This window comes from Melopsittacus undulatus, chromosome 16, assembly GCF_012275295.1.
Source record: "Melopsittacus undulatus isolate bMelUnd1 chromosome 16, bMelUnd1.mat.Z, whole genome shotgun sequence".
Taxonomy (NCBI): Eukaryota; Metazoa; Chordata; class Aves; order Psittaciformes; family Psittaculidae; genus Melopsittacus; species Melopsittacus undulatus.
Window position 1 is genome coordinate 2,091,040 of NC_047542.1, and position 17,940 is coordinate 2,108,979.

The following is a 17,940-nucleotide window of genomic DNA, read 5'->3' on the forward strand; positions in this document are numbered from 1 at the left end:
TCCACCTTCCAGCCATGGCTTGGGTGGGTTTCCCTTTGATTTTGACATGCTTCCTGCTTGTCTTGAGCTCATCCGACCTTACCGAGGAGGAGGATGGCTCCTGGCAGCAGCCATGGGGGGACCACTGCATCCAGCAGGAAGCAGGGCCGGTTTGGGAGCTCAGCTCCAGCAGTCGGAGCGGGTTTGTGTGGGTGAGAGGATCACTGTTTAATCTGGGCGGGAGCTGGGGGTTGGTGGCTCTGTTTTGTTGGCATCCCACTCCTTTCCCAAGCTTGTCATCTTTTTATCCAGCGTGGCATTTGGGAGAGGGGTGGGAACGTCTTGCGAGAGCTGCAGCGCACAGACATGGAGCTGGATCCTGGAACACAGCTCGGGCTGCCTGGGGCTTCTCCTGGTGCTCGGTGCTGTGCAGGCTGATTCACCCTGTCGCTATCCAGTTAGAGCAGTTACAGCTTACCAGTGGGAGGAGTTGGAACCCTCTTTGGGAGGATTCTGATCCTGGGATCTTCAGGAGGTGATCCTGCGTGAACAGGAATGTTGCTTTGAGTGTGAGATGACTGGGCAGGGTAGTCTCCTGGGTCTGAGTTCATCCCAATAGCTCTGTACATGACCTGCTGAAGAATGGAGTTGGTACAGAAATGTCATTGTTTCCACACTTCCAACTTCAGTTTATAGGATGCTTAAGCCTAAAGTAATCATTTGGCAACTTCTTTGTCCCAAGCTGACTGTTGGATGCGGTAGCAGAGCAAGGTATTGTTCCAGTCAGTGCATATCCACCTCCTCTGGGCATGATGGGTTGCTGATAGCACAGATTCTTGCCAGGAGCTTTGCAGAAGCCCATCTCTTGTTCGTAGTTTGAGAAGCAGCCACTGTTCATCAGAGGCCCATAATTGTACCACAGTTCTTGTAATCTGCTTCAGGGTAATAAATAAAGGATAACCTACTATTAGTTTCATTTACTGGATCCTTCCCAAGATTGTAGCACAGGAGTGCTTTGGGGCCTTGGATCTGTGCACCTAGTCATTGATCTCATTTAAACTATCAGGCTTTTCCGAGCAGGAGCAGCCAGTTAATGAAGATCATCCAGAGTTTTTATGACCAGGTATGGTAGTAGCTTCAAATGTATTCAATGTATTATGGCTCTTAACTTATGATGGATACTACTGGCAATGACTCTTCCATGGAAGTATTAAAGGCATCATTGCTTAAATACCAGCATTTTATTCACAGACAGTAACTGGATGATAATAATTGTGCCTATCAATGCTCTGTATGCTTCAAAGTTCAGTAAGGAAGAAGAAAATGATCCGTTATAACTGCTGAGCATGACAAATGTCACCAGAATATAGGAGGCAGAAGTTCCTTCATCCCCTTTGGGTTCATTCATTAGCCAAGCCTGCTGGCTGCTCCCGGGAATGCCAAGAAGTGATTGCAGAGGGCAGAAAAGTCAAACTCTTTGCCTGTCTAGCATTGTACAGGTCTGTGCCCCTCTGTGCCCCAGGTGCTTGATGGATCTGGTGATGGGAGTGAAGGAATGGTTTGTTTGAAATGGATGGAAGACTTTGCTGTTGCTGCTTGGGACGTTTTATTACGTGGTTGTCAGCCACAAATAAAGTGCAATAGAAAGGGTTCTGCCATCCAGTGCAGGGTTTAGTGTGAGAATAAGAATCTGGTGTTTAATCCCAATTCTTCTATGGGCATCTTGACCTTGATTTCAGTGTGTTCATTCACCTTCAGGCACTTGGAGCTTTGGCAGCAGGAGCAGGGTGTTCGGGAGCTTGTTCCTTGTCTTGAATGACCACAGTGGGTGGGATCCTATTTGAACAGGAAAGGAGGGGGAAGGCTTTTTGGTGTTTCAAGTGGCTGTTAACCTAACAACCTGGGGAAATGAAGGATGCAAAAGCAGTGAATTCCAAATGAAAGTGGTTGTTGTGACTGCAGACATGAAAAGGTCCCGTGTGATGCGGTGACCCGGGGGTTAGAGCTCACACACAGCTCCGGCTCGGCTCTGCTCTGTCCTCGGAGTAAGCCTGACTTAAAAACCTCACGCTTGTGTAAGCAATGGGAAAACAAGCAGACACTTCATCCTCCAGAAAGCCCAGTAAGCCTCAGGAAATTCCTGCATTCTTGATTGGATTTTGTGGCACAGGACTGCGTGCTGTGTGTTTGAAAGATGAGCAAGGTTGCCCTCTCCAGCCCCGCGCCACAGGCTCGATAAGCTGGGGCTGAATAGCTCATTGTTCCCCTACGGGCAGCCCCATCAGCTGTCCCTGCTCCCTGCCACAAGCACTGAGTGTAGTTAGAAAGCGTGCTGATGCTGCATTTCTTACTGAAGGAAAAGGTTACTACTTCTTGCTGCTGTTGAGGGCAAGCTGCATGTGAAGTGTCCACCTTGAGAACCAAGGGCTTGAGCTTCCTTGTAGGGTCACAATTAAGATATATGTGTTGTGCCATCATCTTTCTGGGAAGTGATGCTTTGTGTTTCATGCAGCTGATGGGGAGCTGACTGCATGCTGAGGCGCTGGCACAGGGTGCCCAGAGAAGCTGTGGCTGCCCCATCCCTGGCAGTGCTCAAGGCCAGGTTGGACACAGGGGCTTGGAGCAGCTGCTCCAGTGGAAGGGGTCCCTGCCTGTGGCAGGGGTTGGAGCTGGAGGAGCTTTAAGGTCCCTTCCAACACAAACCAATCTGTGATTCCTGAATGCCAGAGCTGCAGATGAGTGTTAGGACTCAGCTGGCTCATTGAAAGGAGGAAACACTCCACGACTGCACCTTTTGGTGCTGTTCCCCCCCACTGCCTCACCTTCTGTGCTTCATGAAAGTCTTAATGACAAAGGCCCATGGAGAATGGGGTTGTCTTGTTTGCATCGACTAAATAGGGCACTTATGCAAGGTTCTGCAAGTCCGGTAGTAGCTTTGTAACTGGGAACCGAGCTGGATGGAGAGGACGTGCACAGCAGCAGGCATTAGCAAATTGCATTTGGGAAGTGGTACTCACCCCTCTTCAGTTGTGGTGGTGAAGTTGTGGGTGCCTGTGGTTGGGATGCAGAGGTACGAAGCTGTGCATGCCCAAGGCCTGCATGTTCCTTACTTTATTGCTGATTTTGAATTCATCTTGGGGCAACACACCTCTGAGAACCTTTGGCAAGAGCATCAGTCGGAGTCAAGCAATAGCAGGCGTCTCTGAGGTTGGAGTGCTCAGAGATGGAAATACACATTTTCCTGTTTTCACGTTGAGTTTATTGCCTGTAGAAAAGCCAAATAACCTTCAGTAGCTGCACCACTGGATAGTTCTGCATTCTTAGATTAGACTGACATGCTCCTGCTATGTTTTCTTGTCCTGTTTGACCATGGGCCGAGTCATTTCACTTTCCTGTCCCTGAAATTCAGACTTGGTGAGATGAGAGCACCCTGGCTTGAAGGTCTAATGGGAGTTTTCCTATTTGTAAACTGCTTGAAAACTGTCTGTAAAGTATTGCATGCATATAAATAGATAACTTCAGTAATAATTCTGTGTAATAGAATGTTACCACCTATGTCTGTGTCATTTATGGGTCCTTTAGACATAGGTGTTTTGTAGTCTTTCTGGAGGTAAGTCTCTCAAGGAGGTGCCATCACATTTGCTCCCTGAAGGAGTGTCTTTATCTCTTTTGGTGGCTTTTGGTTTCTAATGAGAGCTGCACAGCTGGCAGCTCAGGAACTAACTGAATAATCCCGAACCGATGCCTTGGGGGAGGTCCCAGTGTGTGCAGTGTCTTGTTTCTGCTTCAGGAGTACCCTGCAAAGGAATTGGATAGCAGTTCCCCCAGGGGGTTCCCTGAGCTCATGTGGGGTATTGCAGCATTCAGTCCTTTTTCCAGGCTGAGATTCAGTACATTTTTAGGCAGTGACCACTTCTCCTTGATGCCAAAAATGCACTTGACACTTGTAACTGATGCACTCCTCAGCAGCAAAGCTCTGCTCCAAGGGCTGTGCACGGGATTGCAGGATATTGGATGGTTTTCCTGTGGCTGGTGCATCCGAGATGCGATTGCAATCACTTTCTGTCTGCAGATACACTTCATCCTGATGGAGTTTGCTGCTATATATGGATAAGGGAATGTGTTTTCAACTATATTTTACTGGAGAATTTTGATGGTGTTTTCTCTAATGGGATTCTGTTTAATCTGTAGTGCTTTTATTTGTTACAGAGATCCGTGCCCAGTTGGTAGAGCAGCTGAAATGCCTTGACCAACAGTGTGAGCTTCGGGTCCAGTTACTGCAGGACTTGCAGGATTTCTTCCGCAAGAAGGCAGAGATTGAGATGGATTACTCAAGGAATTTGGAGAAGTTGGCTGAGAGATTCCTGGCTAAAACTAGGAGCACCAAAGACCAGCAATTCAAGTAGAGTATCTGCCTTTTGTTTTTGCCCCTTTTTCCCCCCTGTAGACGTGGCTGCAAGGACAGGAATGCCATAAGAGAGCTGATAAGAGTCAATGTAGGTACCAGCATTTGTGAGTGTCAGAATCAAGTGTTTCCCAAGTGTGTGTTAAACACGGAACTCATTTCATCTTCCTCCACAGCCTGGTTGCTAACTACACTTCAGTAATCTCTGGTAGGTCATATGTTGTCAGTAAGGGATGGAATGGTAAAAATTGGCTCGTCTAAAGGAGTCATTTTCTTGGGAAGGTGGGCAAAGCTGTACACCAGATCTGATGGATAAACCCAGGATTCCCTTCACTGTCGGTGGCTGTGGTCGGTTCTGTTTAAGGGTAACTCTTTGCAATCCGTTCTGTGCTGTGGTTTGCAGTTGCAGCTCTCTGGTTTCAGTGTCCTACACACACTCAGTGTAGGATTGAAGAGTGCTGTAGCTCTGTTCATAGCATTCTGTGCTGCTACCACTTCAAAACAGCAGTGAAGTAAGGTCAATAGTACTTCTAAAGAGAGCTCTGCCATGGTGGGGGGAATCCCTAGGTACCAAACTGTTGGGCCTCAATTAGAATTTGAAGGTGTCCTCATTGACAATGAATTGTCTCAGCTGCCTGAACCATTGTTTACAGGTAGGTCTGACCATACTGCTTTGGTTGTTCCCCATTCAGCTCTTGGAGCTGGGATGACATGGCCATGGTTTCATGGATTCAAAGCCACCTGATTTACTGCCGAGTCCTGCCTGGAGGAAGGTGGTTTTCCTAGGAGGGATGCAGAAGGGGCTGGCACAGGCTGTGTGGCATGGAGCCATCAGCCCCAGGAGTAGGTGGCCAACACAGAGCCACAGTGCTGCTGTAGCTGACACATGGGCAGTGCACAAGCTGGTTGGGTTCTGTTGTCAGGGGAGCAGCTGGGGAAAACATGGAAGCAAAAGCAGCCTTGGATCTGAATCATTCCTGCTTTGGACAGTTTGGGCTGAGAGGATCCATCTGGGTCTGCCTCCACCCAGAGTGCAGTGTCACTGTTAGTGTTGTTGGGGTCATTGTCTGTGTTTTGTTTTGTTGTTGCTGTGCTTGCAGGGATATGGGGATGTATCAGCTTTCCCCTCCCATTAGACACTTGCTTGGTGAAAGCTGTTCAATAGGCACCATTCTGTTTCCTTTCTGGGCAGCTTTGATGTGGTTTACTTCAGTTCTCATTGAGAACACACAATGTGCTGCACTGTGGGGAAACCTGATTCTGAGCATCACTGATAGATTGGAGAAGAGTTATTCTATGCATCTGTATACCTGTAATGGTCTTAAGTATTTTGTTTCCTTTACAGTGGAATTGCTCTTACAGCTTTAAGCTGCACATATTCTGCACATGCCTTTAAGATGGCACAAAAGAAATGATGCCTTGAGCTGTCATTTTCTTGTGCATTGTGATTGGTCATTTTCCATTAATTTTGTCGTTCTTCCTGGTGAAAATTGAGGTGATTTCCTTTATATTGCATGATATGAAACATCCCATCAGAAACACTGTTGTATTCAGCTTTCAGTGTTGGCAATGTTGGATCCAACTTGCCTCCTTCCCATTTTGAGATTTGGAGTGAATTTTCAATGTGGAAGTTGTTACCATTGTTCAATAAATCCTACATGGTGTCATGCTTCATGGCAATTAAATCTGCTGGCTGTGATACTGCAGGCTGCTTGTTCTAATGCATTTTCCTCACTGCCCCTTGCCCCTGGTTTTTGAGCTGTTTGTACTTTAGATGGGCTTTATAAAGTTGTACCTGCACAAACCTGACCTCAAATACCCCAGTTATTGAGTGTAGCCTCGGCTGGAGCAGTGATTCTGGCAGCACATAAATTCCTCACTTGAATTGCTGAATTAAACGTCAAGTCCAGAGCATTGCCTGAAAGAATCTGGAAATCCATTAGGGATGGGGCAGCCACATCTGAGAGCTGCTTCTCTTGTCCAGGCTGCCCCAGCCCAGCTCTCTCAGCCTGGCTCCAGAGCAGAGCTGCTCCAGCCCTCGCAGCATCCCCATGGCCTCCTCTGGCCTTGCTCCAGCAGCTCCACATCCCTCTTGTGCTGCTGCCCCAGAGTTGGATGCAGGATGCAGGGGGGGCCTCCCCAGAATGGAGGAAAGAGGGAGAAACCCATCTTGTTTTTGGAACACGTTAACCCTGCAGGGGTTGTGTCCCAAATGTAAAAGCCGGTCAAGAGTCAGAATAAAGGGAAGAAGTGATTGTTAACAGTGAGGCTGCGGGTGTGTGGGCAGGATGTGTCACAGCAGTGGCTGTAAACCTGGCTGACCTGGGCAGCTCCATCTCTGACTTGTGCAGTCATTTGCTGGCTGTAACATTCAGGGATGTGTCAGAATACCACAGGGATCAGTAAGGAAGCAGTTCCAATTATAATTAACCTATCCCAAACACTGTCTGAAGAGTGAAGAGCAACTTGGTTGGTACCTGTTCTATAGATGCTGCAGCTGTAATCTCATTTGGAAGCCCTCGAAAGAACATTTGATCAAAGCCAACCTTGATCTCTCTCCTCCTGAGCAGCCTGGTATTACATGACTCCGAGACGTGCATGGGAGGGTGGCCACTCTGTAATTGCCTGGCTGTGCCCCTATAAATACACAGTAATAGCATGTTCTTCCCATGCGATGATGATTGTGTTGGAAGGTACCGTATCATTCAGGGAGTGCTTACCATGTCACTTGCCGTTTTTAGATCCCATAACACGCTGTCAAGGAGGAAATCTGTCAGGCAGCTACCCTGTAATTTGCATGTGCTTTCATACTCAAAGCTAGGATGTAATTGCTAAGTGGCTCCCGATGCGTTCATTTCAGGAATACTGTCAAGGGCAGGAGGCTTCGGGCTGACCCTGGAAATGGGGTTGTGTGGCTTCCTCCTCCATCCAGCACACCCTTACAGGAGCGAACAATGTGAAGTGCAGCTTGGGTTGGGTTTCTAACAAATGCCATGCATGGGGTGGATTCTCCTTAGATGTGGCTGTAGCAGAGGTGATCAGATAGCTGCGTTTTCCACATGGGATTTGAGATGTAGGTGGTTGGGGCTTGACAGCAAAGAGTGGATAGCTGGTGATGGGCTGGAGGCTGCATGCCCCTTGCAGAGTGTGAAGTGAATGCTTCACTGGAGCATCTTAACATGATTTACAGAGGTAGGTGTGTGTTGTTCTCATTTTACATCTTTGAAGAAGGGGAACAGATTGATTTAGCCAAGGTGACATCTCAGTTGATGGCAGTTGGATGTATCCCAGGTTCTACTTGCTTTTGACTACTCTGCCGTGGCTGTTATGCCTCATTTTGCCTATTCTCTTTTTAAAAAAATGATATTTCAGTTAGAAAAGACTATTAAAGAGAATAGTCATATAAAATCCATATATATTCAGAAAGGCTGCTTCAGTACCCAATGGTAAATATCCTTGCACAAGATGTAAGGACTGCAGGGAAAATTGCATTTCACAGCCCAAATCTTACACCTCCAGTTGTTAAAAGAGCTTGTTGGTCACAGGTCTGGTGTATCATAGAATCCCATGGAATCTGCCTCAGATCTCATCTCAGTCTTCCCTCTGGCAAGTTAAAGCCATTCACCTTTGTCCTGTCACCATATGTCCTCATCAGAAGTCCTTTTCCAGGTTTCTTGTAGGCCACCTTTAGGTATTGGAACACTGTTGTAAGGAGCCTTCCCTTCTCCAGGCTGAAGAAGCCTGAGGGTTACAAAGTGTGTGTGGCTACAAGGGGTAGTCACTGACCATCTCTTGTTTGCAGTTAGATCAGAGCATCCACAGTGTCCCTCTTGCCTATGGCTCTTGGGGTCTCTGTAGGCACCAGAGCTGCTCTTAAATCCATCCTCAGAGGAAGGCTCTGCCCCGCTGCAGTGAAGCCCCAGGACCTTTAATGCCAGGCTTCAGTTCTACTCAATATGATTTTGTCCAGAAGGCATTTGCCTATTCAAAGAATGAGAGAAGAGTGTAAAAACCATGGCAAAGCTTCAGTGATTCCTTCCAGGGGAAAAAAAAGGAAAAGAAAGAACAAGGAAACATGAAAATAAAATGCTATTTTAAGGCCATCTTTTAGATGCAGATAATCTTTGGAAGTAGGATCCTGAGTAGTGACTGTCAGCTGGATGTCCAGGGTATCCCAGCATGAAATTCAGATGGCTTTCTGGCAGCCTTTGCCTTGAAGTAGAAGATGCAGAGTAAGTCTGGCAACCTTCAGGCTGAGCCCTTGTAAACAACAGATGTTCATAACTGGAATCTTTTGGAAGAGGAGGGCAGGGAGCAGCATCCATGTCCATGCTCGTAATCCTCAGAATCTGCAGGGAAGGCTGAGCTGTGTCAGGAGCACTTTGAGGGGAAACCAAAGGTGGATGTGAATGAGCAGGGAAATTCAGTGGAGTTTTCTTAAAGCTGCAATGGTTTCTTGCAGGAGAGGTGATGGTGAAGGAGGTATCAAAGCATTTGTGTCACATGGACTTCAGTTCTGGTGTTATCATTCTAAGGGATAATTAGTGTCATAGGCAGTTTTGACCCATGATTCTTTCTGATGGACCTGAGCCCTGAACATTCCCTCTCCCCCCCAAGGCTTTTGAGTAGCATCATTTGGAAGGTTTTTAGAAGCATGAAGCATTCTATCCATGCTCATTGCAGAGGGTTGGACTGTCTGATCCTTGAAGGTCCCTTCCAACCCAAAGTAGGACAGAGGGAAAGCAAGCAAGTGCTTTCTATCCTTTATCCCAGTCTTACATGGATCATAGAATCATGGCATGGTTTGGAAGGGACCTTAAAGAGGAAGTTTTCTGTTCCCGCAGGTGATGTGATGTGCCTGTGTCCTCTAAATGTTTCTTTCTATTTAAGTAGCAATTTCGTTCCCATCTGACCCATTCCCTTGTTTTGTGCTCCTTATGGAAACCCAGTATTCCTGGGGTTTGGGTGTGGTGTTCTGGTTTTAGTCTCTTGTGGGGAAGGAAGTTGTCTTTGAAGGTCTGTTGCTCTGAACAGGGTTACCTTGCAGCGCCCACAAGTGTCACTGGCCTCCCTCACTGTCTCCTACTCGCCTTAAAGCAGATGAATCCTGCCTTGTCTCTTCTTGTATGAATGAGTAATTTAATTAAGACATGTCAGATACTTGGGACTCAATCTTCCCTTCTGATCTCTTGAACCTTTGAAGTGGAAGTTGTACAGGGCTCCATCAAGATAACACCCCAGAAACCACAGAGCTTCATACTTTGTGGTTCCTTCAGAATCTGTGCACAACTTCCTCTTCCTGCTCCCAAACACCTCCGATTGCTCTGAGCTCACCTAAATAAACTCTCCAGATTTTGCTATCATCACACGATCTTGAAACTGGTATAAATAGTGCTGGAAATAGACCTGGATCTTGGCATCTTCCTCCTCCTCCTCTCCTTGTGGGGCAAGTTGGAGTCAAACAGTTGTGAATGAGAAATCATCAGCACTTTGGACAAGTTCATAGCCAGGTCTTAAAGCTTTGGCTTGATCCCATCCATTTTGCTGCTGAAGGGTGAATACAGCCTCTGATCAGCCTGCAGAACCAGTGGAAATCGGGCTCAATGCCAGTGATACCCATTGGACCCTCGTGCGTGTTTTTCTTCCCTTTCCCATCCCTCCTCCGTGGTGACATGAAACTGGAAGCAGAGTGGATTTGCCAGCTCCTTTGAGGATTGGAATGGTTAATGAGAATGGCAAATTGCTTCCCTGCCATCTGCTTGTGGTGACGGTAGAAAAGGGTCTGTTGGAAACAGTTGTGTAACTTCTGCTCGGTGTTGAGCAAACGGTGCCCGTGTTCCCCCCCTGGAAGCACTGTGTGTTATGGGGTGCTTCAGCAGTTCATGTGTGCAGTTTTCAAGGCTTCTTGGAAGGTCTGGAGCAAGTAACTGCCTCTTCCCTTTTCTGTTCCGTTTCTGTCTCGAGACCTGCCCTGATCTGCTGGGAAATGTGTCACCAGTAAGTATGGAAACGTTTTGTCTCGCTTCCTATAAAAACCTTGCTGTGAAAGCATAGAACCCGGACAAAGGCAAGAGAGACCATTGGAAGGAGGCACTGGAGGGGTTAATGAAACCAAGAGACACCAAGAACTCAAAGGAATTTAAAGGAAGAGCTGTGGTTGCTGAGGCTGAGCTCCGGGTGCAGCGCTCGTGGCACACATCCGCAGGTGACAATCCCGGTGGCGGATGGGAAGCGTGTGGGGATGTGATGATTTTTTCCTGCAGGATGGGCTTTCATGTGCAACCACACGGAGTGTGTCAACAACCCATCTGACGCCATTAGACACCAGCAGTTTTACTCACCATGCTTTTCATGGGCTCTTGGTATTCCTGCTATGTGGTGCCTTAGAATAGCTTTGGGGTTGTGGTAGGGCAGCCTGGACAGCTGGGAATTGTCCAGTTAACTATTGCATTTCTCCCAGTTGCCTTTGGAAAAGCAAGGCACTCGTACCATACCGCTCTCTGGTCCCTTGGCTATTGCCATGGTGCCTGGTCCCTGATGCTCACAGCTCATCCAAGCTGCTTGTGATGGGGTTGGGCAGATACCTCAGTAGGAACATCCGTGAGGAGCCAAGTGCTCTTTGTGGATAGAGAGCAAAGATTCATAATGAGATGGAGGATCACAGAATCCCAGCCTGGTTTGTGCTGGAAGGGACCTTAAAGCTCCTCCAGCTCCAACCCCTGCCACAGGCAGGGACCCCTTCCACTGGAGCAGCTGCTCCAAGCCCCTGTGTCCAACCTGGCCTTGAGCACTGCCAGGGATGGGGCAGCCACAGCTTCTCTGGGCACCCTGTGCCAGCGCCTCAGCACCCTCACAGGGAACAGCTTCTGCCTCAGAGCTCAGCTCAGTCTCCCCTCTCTTGGGCAGGTTCAAGCCATTCCCCTTGGCCTGTCCCTACATCCCTTGTCCCAAGCCCTCTCCAGGTTTCCTGCAGCCCCTTTAGGCACTGGAGCTGCTCTCAGGTCTCCCCTTAAGGAGCCTTCTCTTGTCCAGGCTGAACAAGTGATGGGAGGTATTAAGGATCACACCAGCTGTGGTTTGGGTTGGCAGCTCAAGCAGAGGAGTGGTACAAAGCCTGAGAAGACAAGTCAGCAGCCTGCACACAGCTGGGCTGCTTCTGGCTGCTTGGAGATCTGTGGCTGCACCAGCCTTAAGAAGAGAGTGGAGCAGCAGAGTGATGAAGCAGTAACAGGCTGTTGAGGGTGTTGAGGCAGGGTTTTGAACAGCCACAATACAATCAGCTGGTGGAGTCTGAGCCTTTTGTTCCTAAGTTTAATTCTCCCACTTTTCCTGGTAGTTGAGTAATTCTCACTTGCTGCAGCTCTTCCAGCTGTCCAGAGCAAATACAAAGTCAGTGTGTAAAGTCCTTTTATATCACTGATGTAAAGGAGCAAACCAGCCTACTTTTAACTTTGAATACTGTCCTTTGTCAACTTCTCTGTATAATCATCCACAATTCTTCCTTAGTTTGCTTCCTGTCTTCCACCTGAGTGAGTTGTTGGTGGAGGTGGTGCTTGTGCAGATGGTGCCTACACCTCTGACCCAGTGCAGCTCCTCAGAGAAGCTCTTTCTGGAGATGCCTTTCCTCCTCCTGCCCTCTCTTCAGTGCAAGAAAGCTGGGTTCTTGTCTCATCCACATTAGAAAAACCCTTCCTGTGTGTATTGCCTTCTTTCATGGTGGCAGCTTTCTATCTCCATTGGATACCACGTGCCCTTGGAGGCTGCTGCAGCCTGCTCAGTGCCCATAGATTTACGCTGGGTCTCACAGTTAGTATTTAGCTCCCTGGCATAGTAACAAAACACACGGTGTGCTGCAAATGCTGACTGCAGATGGGGGGGGTGGGGTGGTGACTGTTTGATTTATAGAGCTGAACATCTGGCAGTTTCAACCTTGTGCAGTTCTGCATTTTGATCATTCCATCTGGTTCTGCGCGTCAGCAGTATCTGCAATACAGGACGTACAGTAGGGAGGCAAATATTGTCTCCAAATAAAATCTCGGCATCCTAGTCTTTATTTTCTACTATCCTTTCACTCAAAACACCAGGAGACCCAAAAGCCTGGAATCCTCTTTGCACCCCCTCCCACTACACACACACTCCAACCCTTGGAGCAGATTTGGACATCACAAGCTGCAGTTATTTCCTGAGCTTTTCATATTCTTTTGAGAAACAAAGCATCAAGATCAGCTGGTCTGAAACTATTCTTATCTAAAATGACCTGTATTGCACTGCAAATCCATTACTGATGTCATGGAAAGGGTCATGAAACTGCCACAGGTTCATTTTCCCAGTGTCAGACATCTCTTGCAGCAGATTCTGTCCTTTTCAGTACAGAATATTCCTCTCTTTCAATGGAAATGAAACCACATTTCTTTTAAGAGGGAAGAAATGGGCTGCAGTTGCTTGCAGTAATCAAGAGCAGCGTTGGCTTTCCTCCAGATCTGCCTTACTCTTTTCTAAATAACTATTACTGTACTGTAAACAAATGATAAACACATCTAAAGAGAAGTAAACGCTGAGTTCAGACTACACCTCGATGTGCCAGCTCCAACCAGGACCGTGCAGCATCCCCGCGAGCCTCCTCACTTTCATCTAGTGCCTTAAGAAATGGTGCTTTAAGTGATTTACTCCTTTAGTAGATGAAATGTTGATCTAAATAAACTGAGGTTCCTCTCATCTCCCTTTTTTTCGCCCTTCGTGTTGGTTATTTGCAGAGTGCAGTGAATCAGCTGTGCTAAGGTGGAGGAAGTTCAAAGATGAGAAAATCAAGCTGGTTTTATGACTGTTGCCTTTTCTTTTGCCCAGGACATATATATATGCTCACATGTACATAAAACACAACGTTCTGTTTCCTATGCAGATGCTGTTTAGCATTTGAAATATTATTATTGTGGTGATGTCCCAAGTGCCTGAGACAGTGTAGGGAAACCTGGTGTCAGACACGGGAGCCATCGCTGTCCCTCAGGCACTGTCATTTATGCACAGCATCTTGGATCTAAAAGCAGAAATCAAAGCTTACATTTGGCATCCTGAAGCTTGCATTTGCCTTTGTTTGTTGGGGGACAAAAGCCTGGGGCCATGTGAATGTAGTTGTGCAATTTAGGGTGTGTTTTCTGGGTGTGCAATAGCTGTTTTATAGCCATCCTCTGCTCTCCTCTCCTCAGCAATGCATGCATCCTGCAGCTGAGTTTCTAGCGTTTCTAGACACAAACCATCCTGAACAGAATGGGTTTGTGCACTTCAGTCCTATCCAATTCCTGTTTCTGTTTGTGTCCTCTCTAGGAAGGATCAGAATGTGCTGTCCCCAGTGAACTGCTGGAATCTGCTGCTCAACCAGGTGAAGCGGGAGAGCAGGGACCACACCACGCTCAGTGACATCTATCTCAACAACATCATCCCGCGCTTCGTGCAGGTCAGCGAGGACTCGGGGCGCCTCTTCAAGAAGGTAACTCAGTGCTGTACCACTTCATTTGTCCCTCTGAAATACCATTTTAGCTGTTACCTGGTGGACCGAGTCACCGGTGGCTGTGCTGACGCATGGGCTTTCTTCCTCTTCATGGCTAACTCTGCTGGACTTTGATTTCTTAAGTCGTTTTCTTCTTGCACTGGTTTAGGATGGTCCCAGAACTGGTCAGTTTTGATTTGTTGGTCTGGATTCAGGCTGTTTTTTCCTCTTAATCTCCTCATCATAGTTTGTATGCGGTTTGAAACTTCTGTTAGATATGCAGAAACCCTTCAGGTCTTCAACTTTGAACATAGTCAGGAGCAGCTCTCTCAGACTAAACTTGTATTTCCCAGGGAGGAGAAACTACCACTAAAAGAAAAACTGGGGAGAATTCTTACCATGCTACATAAGAAATGGATGTATTGTTCTCTCTGGAAAGCAGAACATGCAGCTGATGTCTCTTTGGTGAGGCTCCCCTTGATTCCTATCTGGAAAATACAGTGGGACAGCATGGGAAAGGGTTCTTCTATTAAGACTCTGTTGTTCCAGTAGAAGAAACATGATAGGGCAGCTCTGAAGCTCCTCTTGAATGGTAATGCCTGCTCTCTCCAGTCAATGGCTCTAACATCTGCGAGGTGACATTAAGAACATAGCAGGTCTGACTTTGAAAGCCATTTCTCTTCCCTCACCCCTTGCAATGTGTCGTGACATGGAGGGTTCTTCCTGCTATTGCAAGGCCTAGAGAAGAGCATTGCAGCAGGACTTGAGCTTTCTGGAGAGTTCTTTTGTGGGGACTTTTCCTAAATCACATAAGTCTGTGGGGGAGGAGCAGTGTTCATCAGAAGATCTTGGGGTACTTCCGTGTGTGTCTTCTTGCCTTCACTGGTGTCAGTTATGTTAAAACGGTGTCAGTAGATTAAGATCTGTTTCAGTGCAGTTGGCAGTAACGTTGGCTTTTCGCTCTGCTCTTGCCAGTCTTGTAAATGTCTTGACGAAAGAGCATTCCAGTATTCCTTAGTGTCTCTCTATTGCTCTAAGTGATGAGGACAGTATGTGTAAAGCAGTCTGTTTAGACTGCTAGCAAACAGTGCTCGATACGGTGGGTGATGTTTCATGTCAAGATGCACTTGAGGGAGCAGCGTGTTGTGCGTTACCTGGAGAGCAGGATATGTTTGCTCCTTTACAGCAGGTATTTGTGTGTGTTGGCAGCTGATTTCCATAGGGGGATGAAAACAAGTGGACAGTTGTGTTGTTCATCCTCTGTATTCCTGGAGTTTTTAATGGGTGACAATCTGGTTTGCTTTTACCTCTTCTTTTGAGTCACTCCCCAAGCAGAGGAGGAACCGTCTCCCTCTCAAGTAGCATCACACTAAGGCCTTTTTGACCTTTTAAAACTTTCTGGTAATTACATTATGGGTGATTAGATACTTACATGGGATTACTGAATGGCAGCTACTCTTCAATTCCCCTAATCCTTCCAAAGGAGGAGTAATCTCCCCACTGAATTTCAACAAAGGCTGTGCTTGAGGAAGGTGGCTGAGAAAATACCGCAGCAAAGTACGACATGGAAATTGATAAGATCCCAATCTGGCTGGAAAGGAGCAGCTTAATTTTCAGCCCCTTGTATAAAAGCCTTGTATAAACCATGGCAATGGGTTTGCCCTGCTTGGGTTGGTTTGGGGTAGAGGAATAAAACCAAACAAATAACTGACCACCAAAACACAATGCCCCTCTGGTTGCTTTCTCACAGCTCTAACACAAACAGAAGGCATTTGTCTCTAAATCCCAGCTATTTGTCTCTGACAAGCTTGGCTTTCCCTGTTTGCCAGTGGCAATTGTAGCTGTTGGAATTGGGCTGCCAATCTTGCTGCTGGTCTGGGAGATCTCTGTCCTTGGCTCATCCTACACAGGGACCTGTGTTAAAAACAAGGGCGCTTTGCTATTTGAAGGCCTGAGGAACATCATTTCTTTATACTTCTGCTTGGAAAAGACCTGAGAACAGTTAGATGTGTCTGGCTGCTTGCAGGTGCTCTAGTGACTTACATTTAGGAGCTGCTCACTGGCCTGTAAATAATGCTGTGAAATGGAGAGGATACAGAGCTCCCCATTTACTGAGCGCAGTTGAAATCAAATCCTGAGGCATGAGATCCTTTTCTTGGGCCATTTATAATTCAGGGCTTTCTCAAATCGTTGCTTTGTGTGCTGCTGGGATGGAGCAGGTGAGCTAAGAGGAACAACCAGGCTAAAAAAAGATGTGCTTAAGAACCCTTTTGTTGCTAAACTCTGTATCTTGCACTGTGTGAAGTGGTGAGCTGCTTCAAACGAGAGAGATCTAAGTACAGCGTGCAGCCGTAATCCAGCCTGAGGGGTGTGAGGGGCCTGGGTGAGTGTGATAAAGGCTGAGCTGGGAAGGAAGCACATCCCTGAGGGTGACATTGATGTGAAGGGAAGCGGGTGGGAGCTACTGTGGTGTGGCTGGAGCAGCATGAACCCGAACCAGGTCTCACTGGAACTGGTGGGAGCAAGTGTGGGTTTGTCTCTTCCAGTGGCTCCGGTGGGCAGGCTGAGACCGATTCTTGTGTTCACACTTGGACCCCTGGACCAGTCCTACAAAGGGCACAGCAGTGCTGGTGGTCGAGCTTGGACAGGTCTGGCCTGAAATCAGTGACCTCCTGGAATTCCAGCAGCATCGCACGTGGCTTTTCCAAGGGTTTACCTCCACAGTGCCATGGGAAGCCTGCATGCTCCATGCCTCTGCTCCTGCAGTTCTTCTGTCCCTGTCTCGTGATGAAGAGACCCCTCTCTGGGGCTGTGTTACGATGTGGAGGGTCTCAATTGCCTGAGTGCTAGAGGGAAGCTTGCCAGCCACTTCAAAGGTAGCTCTGCTGATAAGAGAAGCTGTGTTTGATGCCAAAGCCAGGCCTGAAGTGGTGCTGGATGTACAGCGTGTGTCAGCCCTGATTCTTCCTGCCTCTGGGATCTGTTTACTTCCTCGCATAGCTCTCCCTGTAAAACCTTTCAGTATCAGAGCACTGGGCTGTTTGCACCAGATGTGGGGTTAGAACTTACTCAGACTTGCAGCCAAAGGTGGAGGTATTTGAACACCCTTCTCGTTCCATGGCCTCTGTCTTGGGTTCTCCTAAGAGATCACTTTTACATCTCAGTAGATGATGTTGTCAGTCAGGGCTGGAAACTATAGCAGATAAATCCTGTTGGCATCAGCAGGGATCTGGCATTGGCCTCAGGAATGGTGTCAGCTCAATTGTGTGCTACTGCGAAACAAAGGGAAGATAAATGGTGACATATATAACCTCTCGAGCAAATAAAACTGAGTGGAATTGTCCTCATACCAAACTGGTACACCTGAGGAAGGAGGTCCTATTTCCTTACTTGTGCAGGATTTAGCCCTGGGTTTTGTGCAGGGCTGGTTTCAAGCCTGTGTGCCACCCAGTGTTGCTATTCTGGTCACCTCTCCCTTTCCTGGATGACTGTCCTGCTTTGATGTCGGTGCCTTTCCTACTGCTGTGGAGAGCAATCCTCTGATTGCTTCCTGTTTATCCTCTTCAGTGTGGCCCTGAATATATATTTGTGTATGTGTTCAAAATAGTCTTCCATTTAGGTTGATTCTGGGCTTGATTTTCCCTTTCCTCCCTTTTCACTCTATCCCCCCCCATCACCCCATCCTTTTAATGTGGCTCTTGTTTTCTTTGCATGAGGGTGACTGGGGATCAGCCATGGGCTTTGAGGAGTGGCCATGGGGGAGATCAGCTTGCCCTCAGTGACATGGTTTAGTGATAGGTTTGGCAGTCCTGGGGTGATGGTTGGGCCCGATGAAAGGCAGATTTACTCTGCAGATGCACAAGTTCCTGTGTCAACCTAGAGCCACACTGGAGGCACTTGGAGCACTGACTCCATCCTGCTTTAAGGCTCATTGAGGTGGACGTGTCCCCCTGGTATAGAGAGGGGACAGGGAGGGGTGGTTGCCCTGCAGATCTTGCTCTGAGAGCACAGCATTCCTGTAGCAAGTGCAATTGTGATATTTATGGAGAGAAAACCATGTAAAACATGAAGA

At 47.5% G+C, this 17,940-nt stretch overlaps 1 protein-coding gene across 10 annotated transcripts in view; it reads left to right on the forward strand.

Annotated features, from left to right (window-relative positions):
- Positions 1-17,940, forward strand: part of SRGAP2 (SLIT-ROBO Rho GTPase activating protein 2) — a 91,027-nt gene that overhangs the window by 25,864 nt on the left and 47,223 nt on the right. For 8 of the 10 annotated variants that reach the window (XM_034069944.1, XM_034069945.1, XM_034069947.1 and 5 more), the window contains 2 exons: positions 4,189-4,381; positions 13,706-13,868. In XM_034069944.1, the coding sequence (XP_033925835.1) occupies positions 4,189-4,381; positions 13,706-13,868 (356 nt within the window). The remainder of the gene's footprint in view (positions 1-4,188; positions 4,382-13,705; positions 13,869-17,940) is intronic. The other 2 variants (XM_031043872.2, XM_031043875.2) reach the window with 1 other exon arrangement.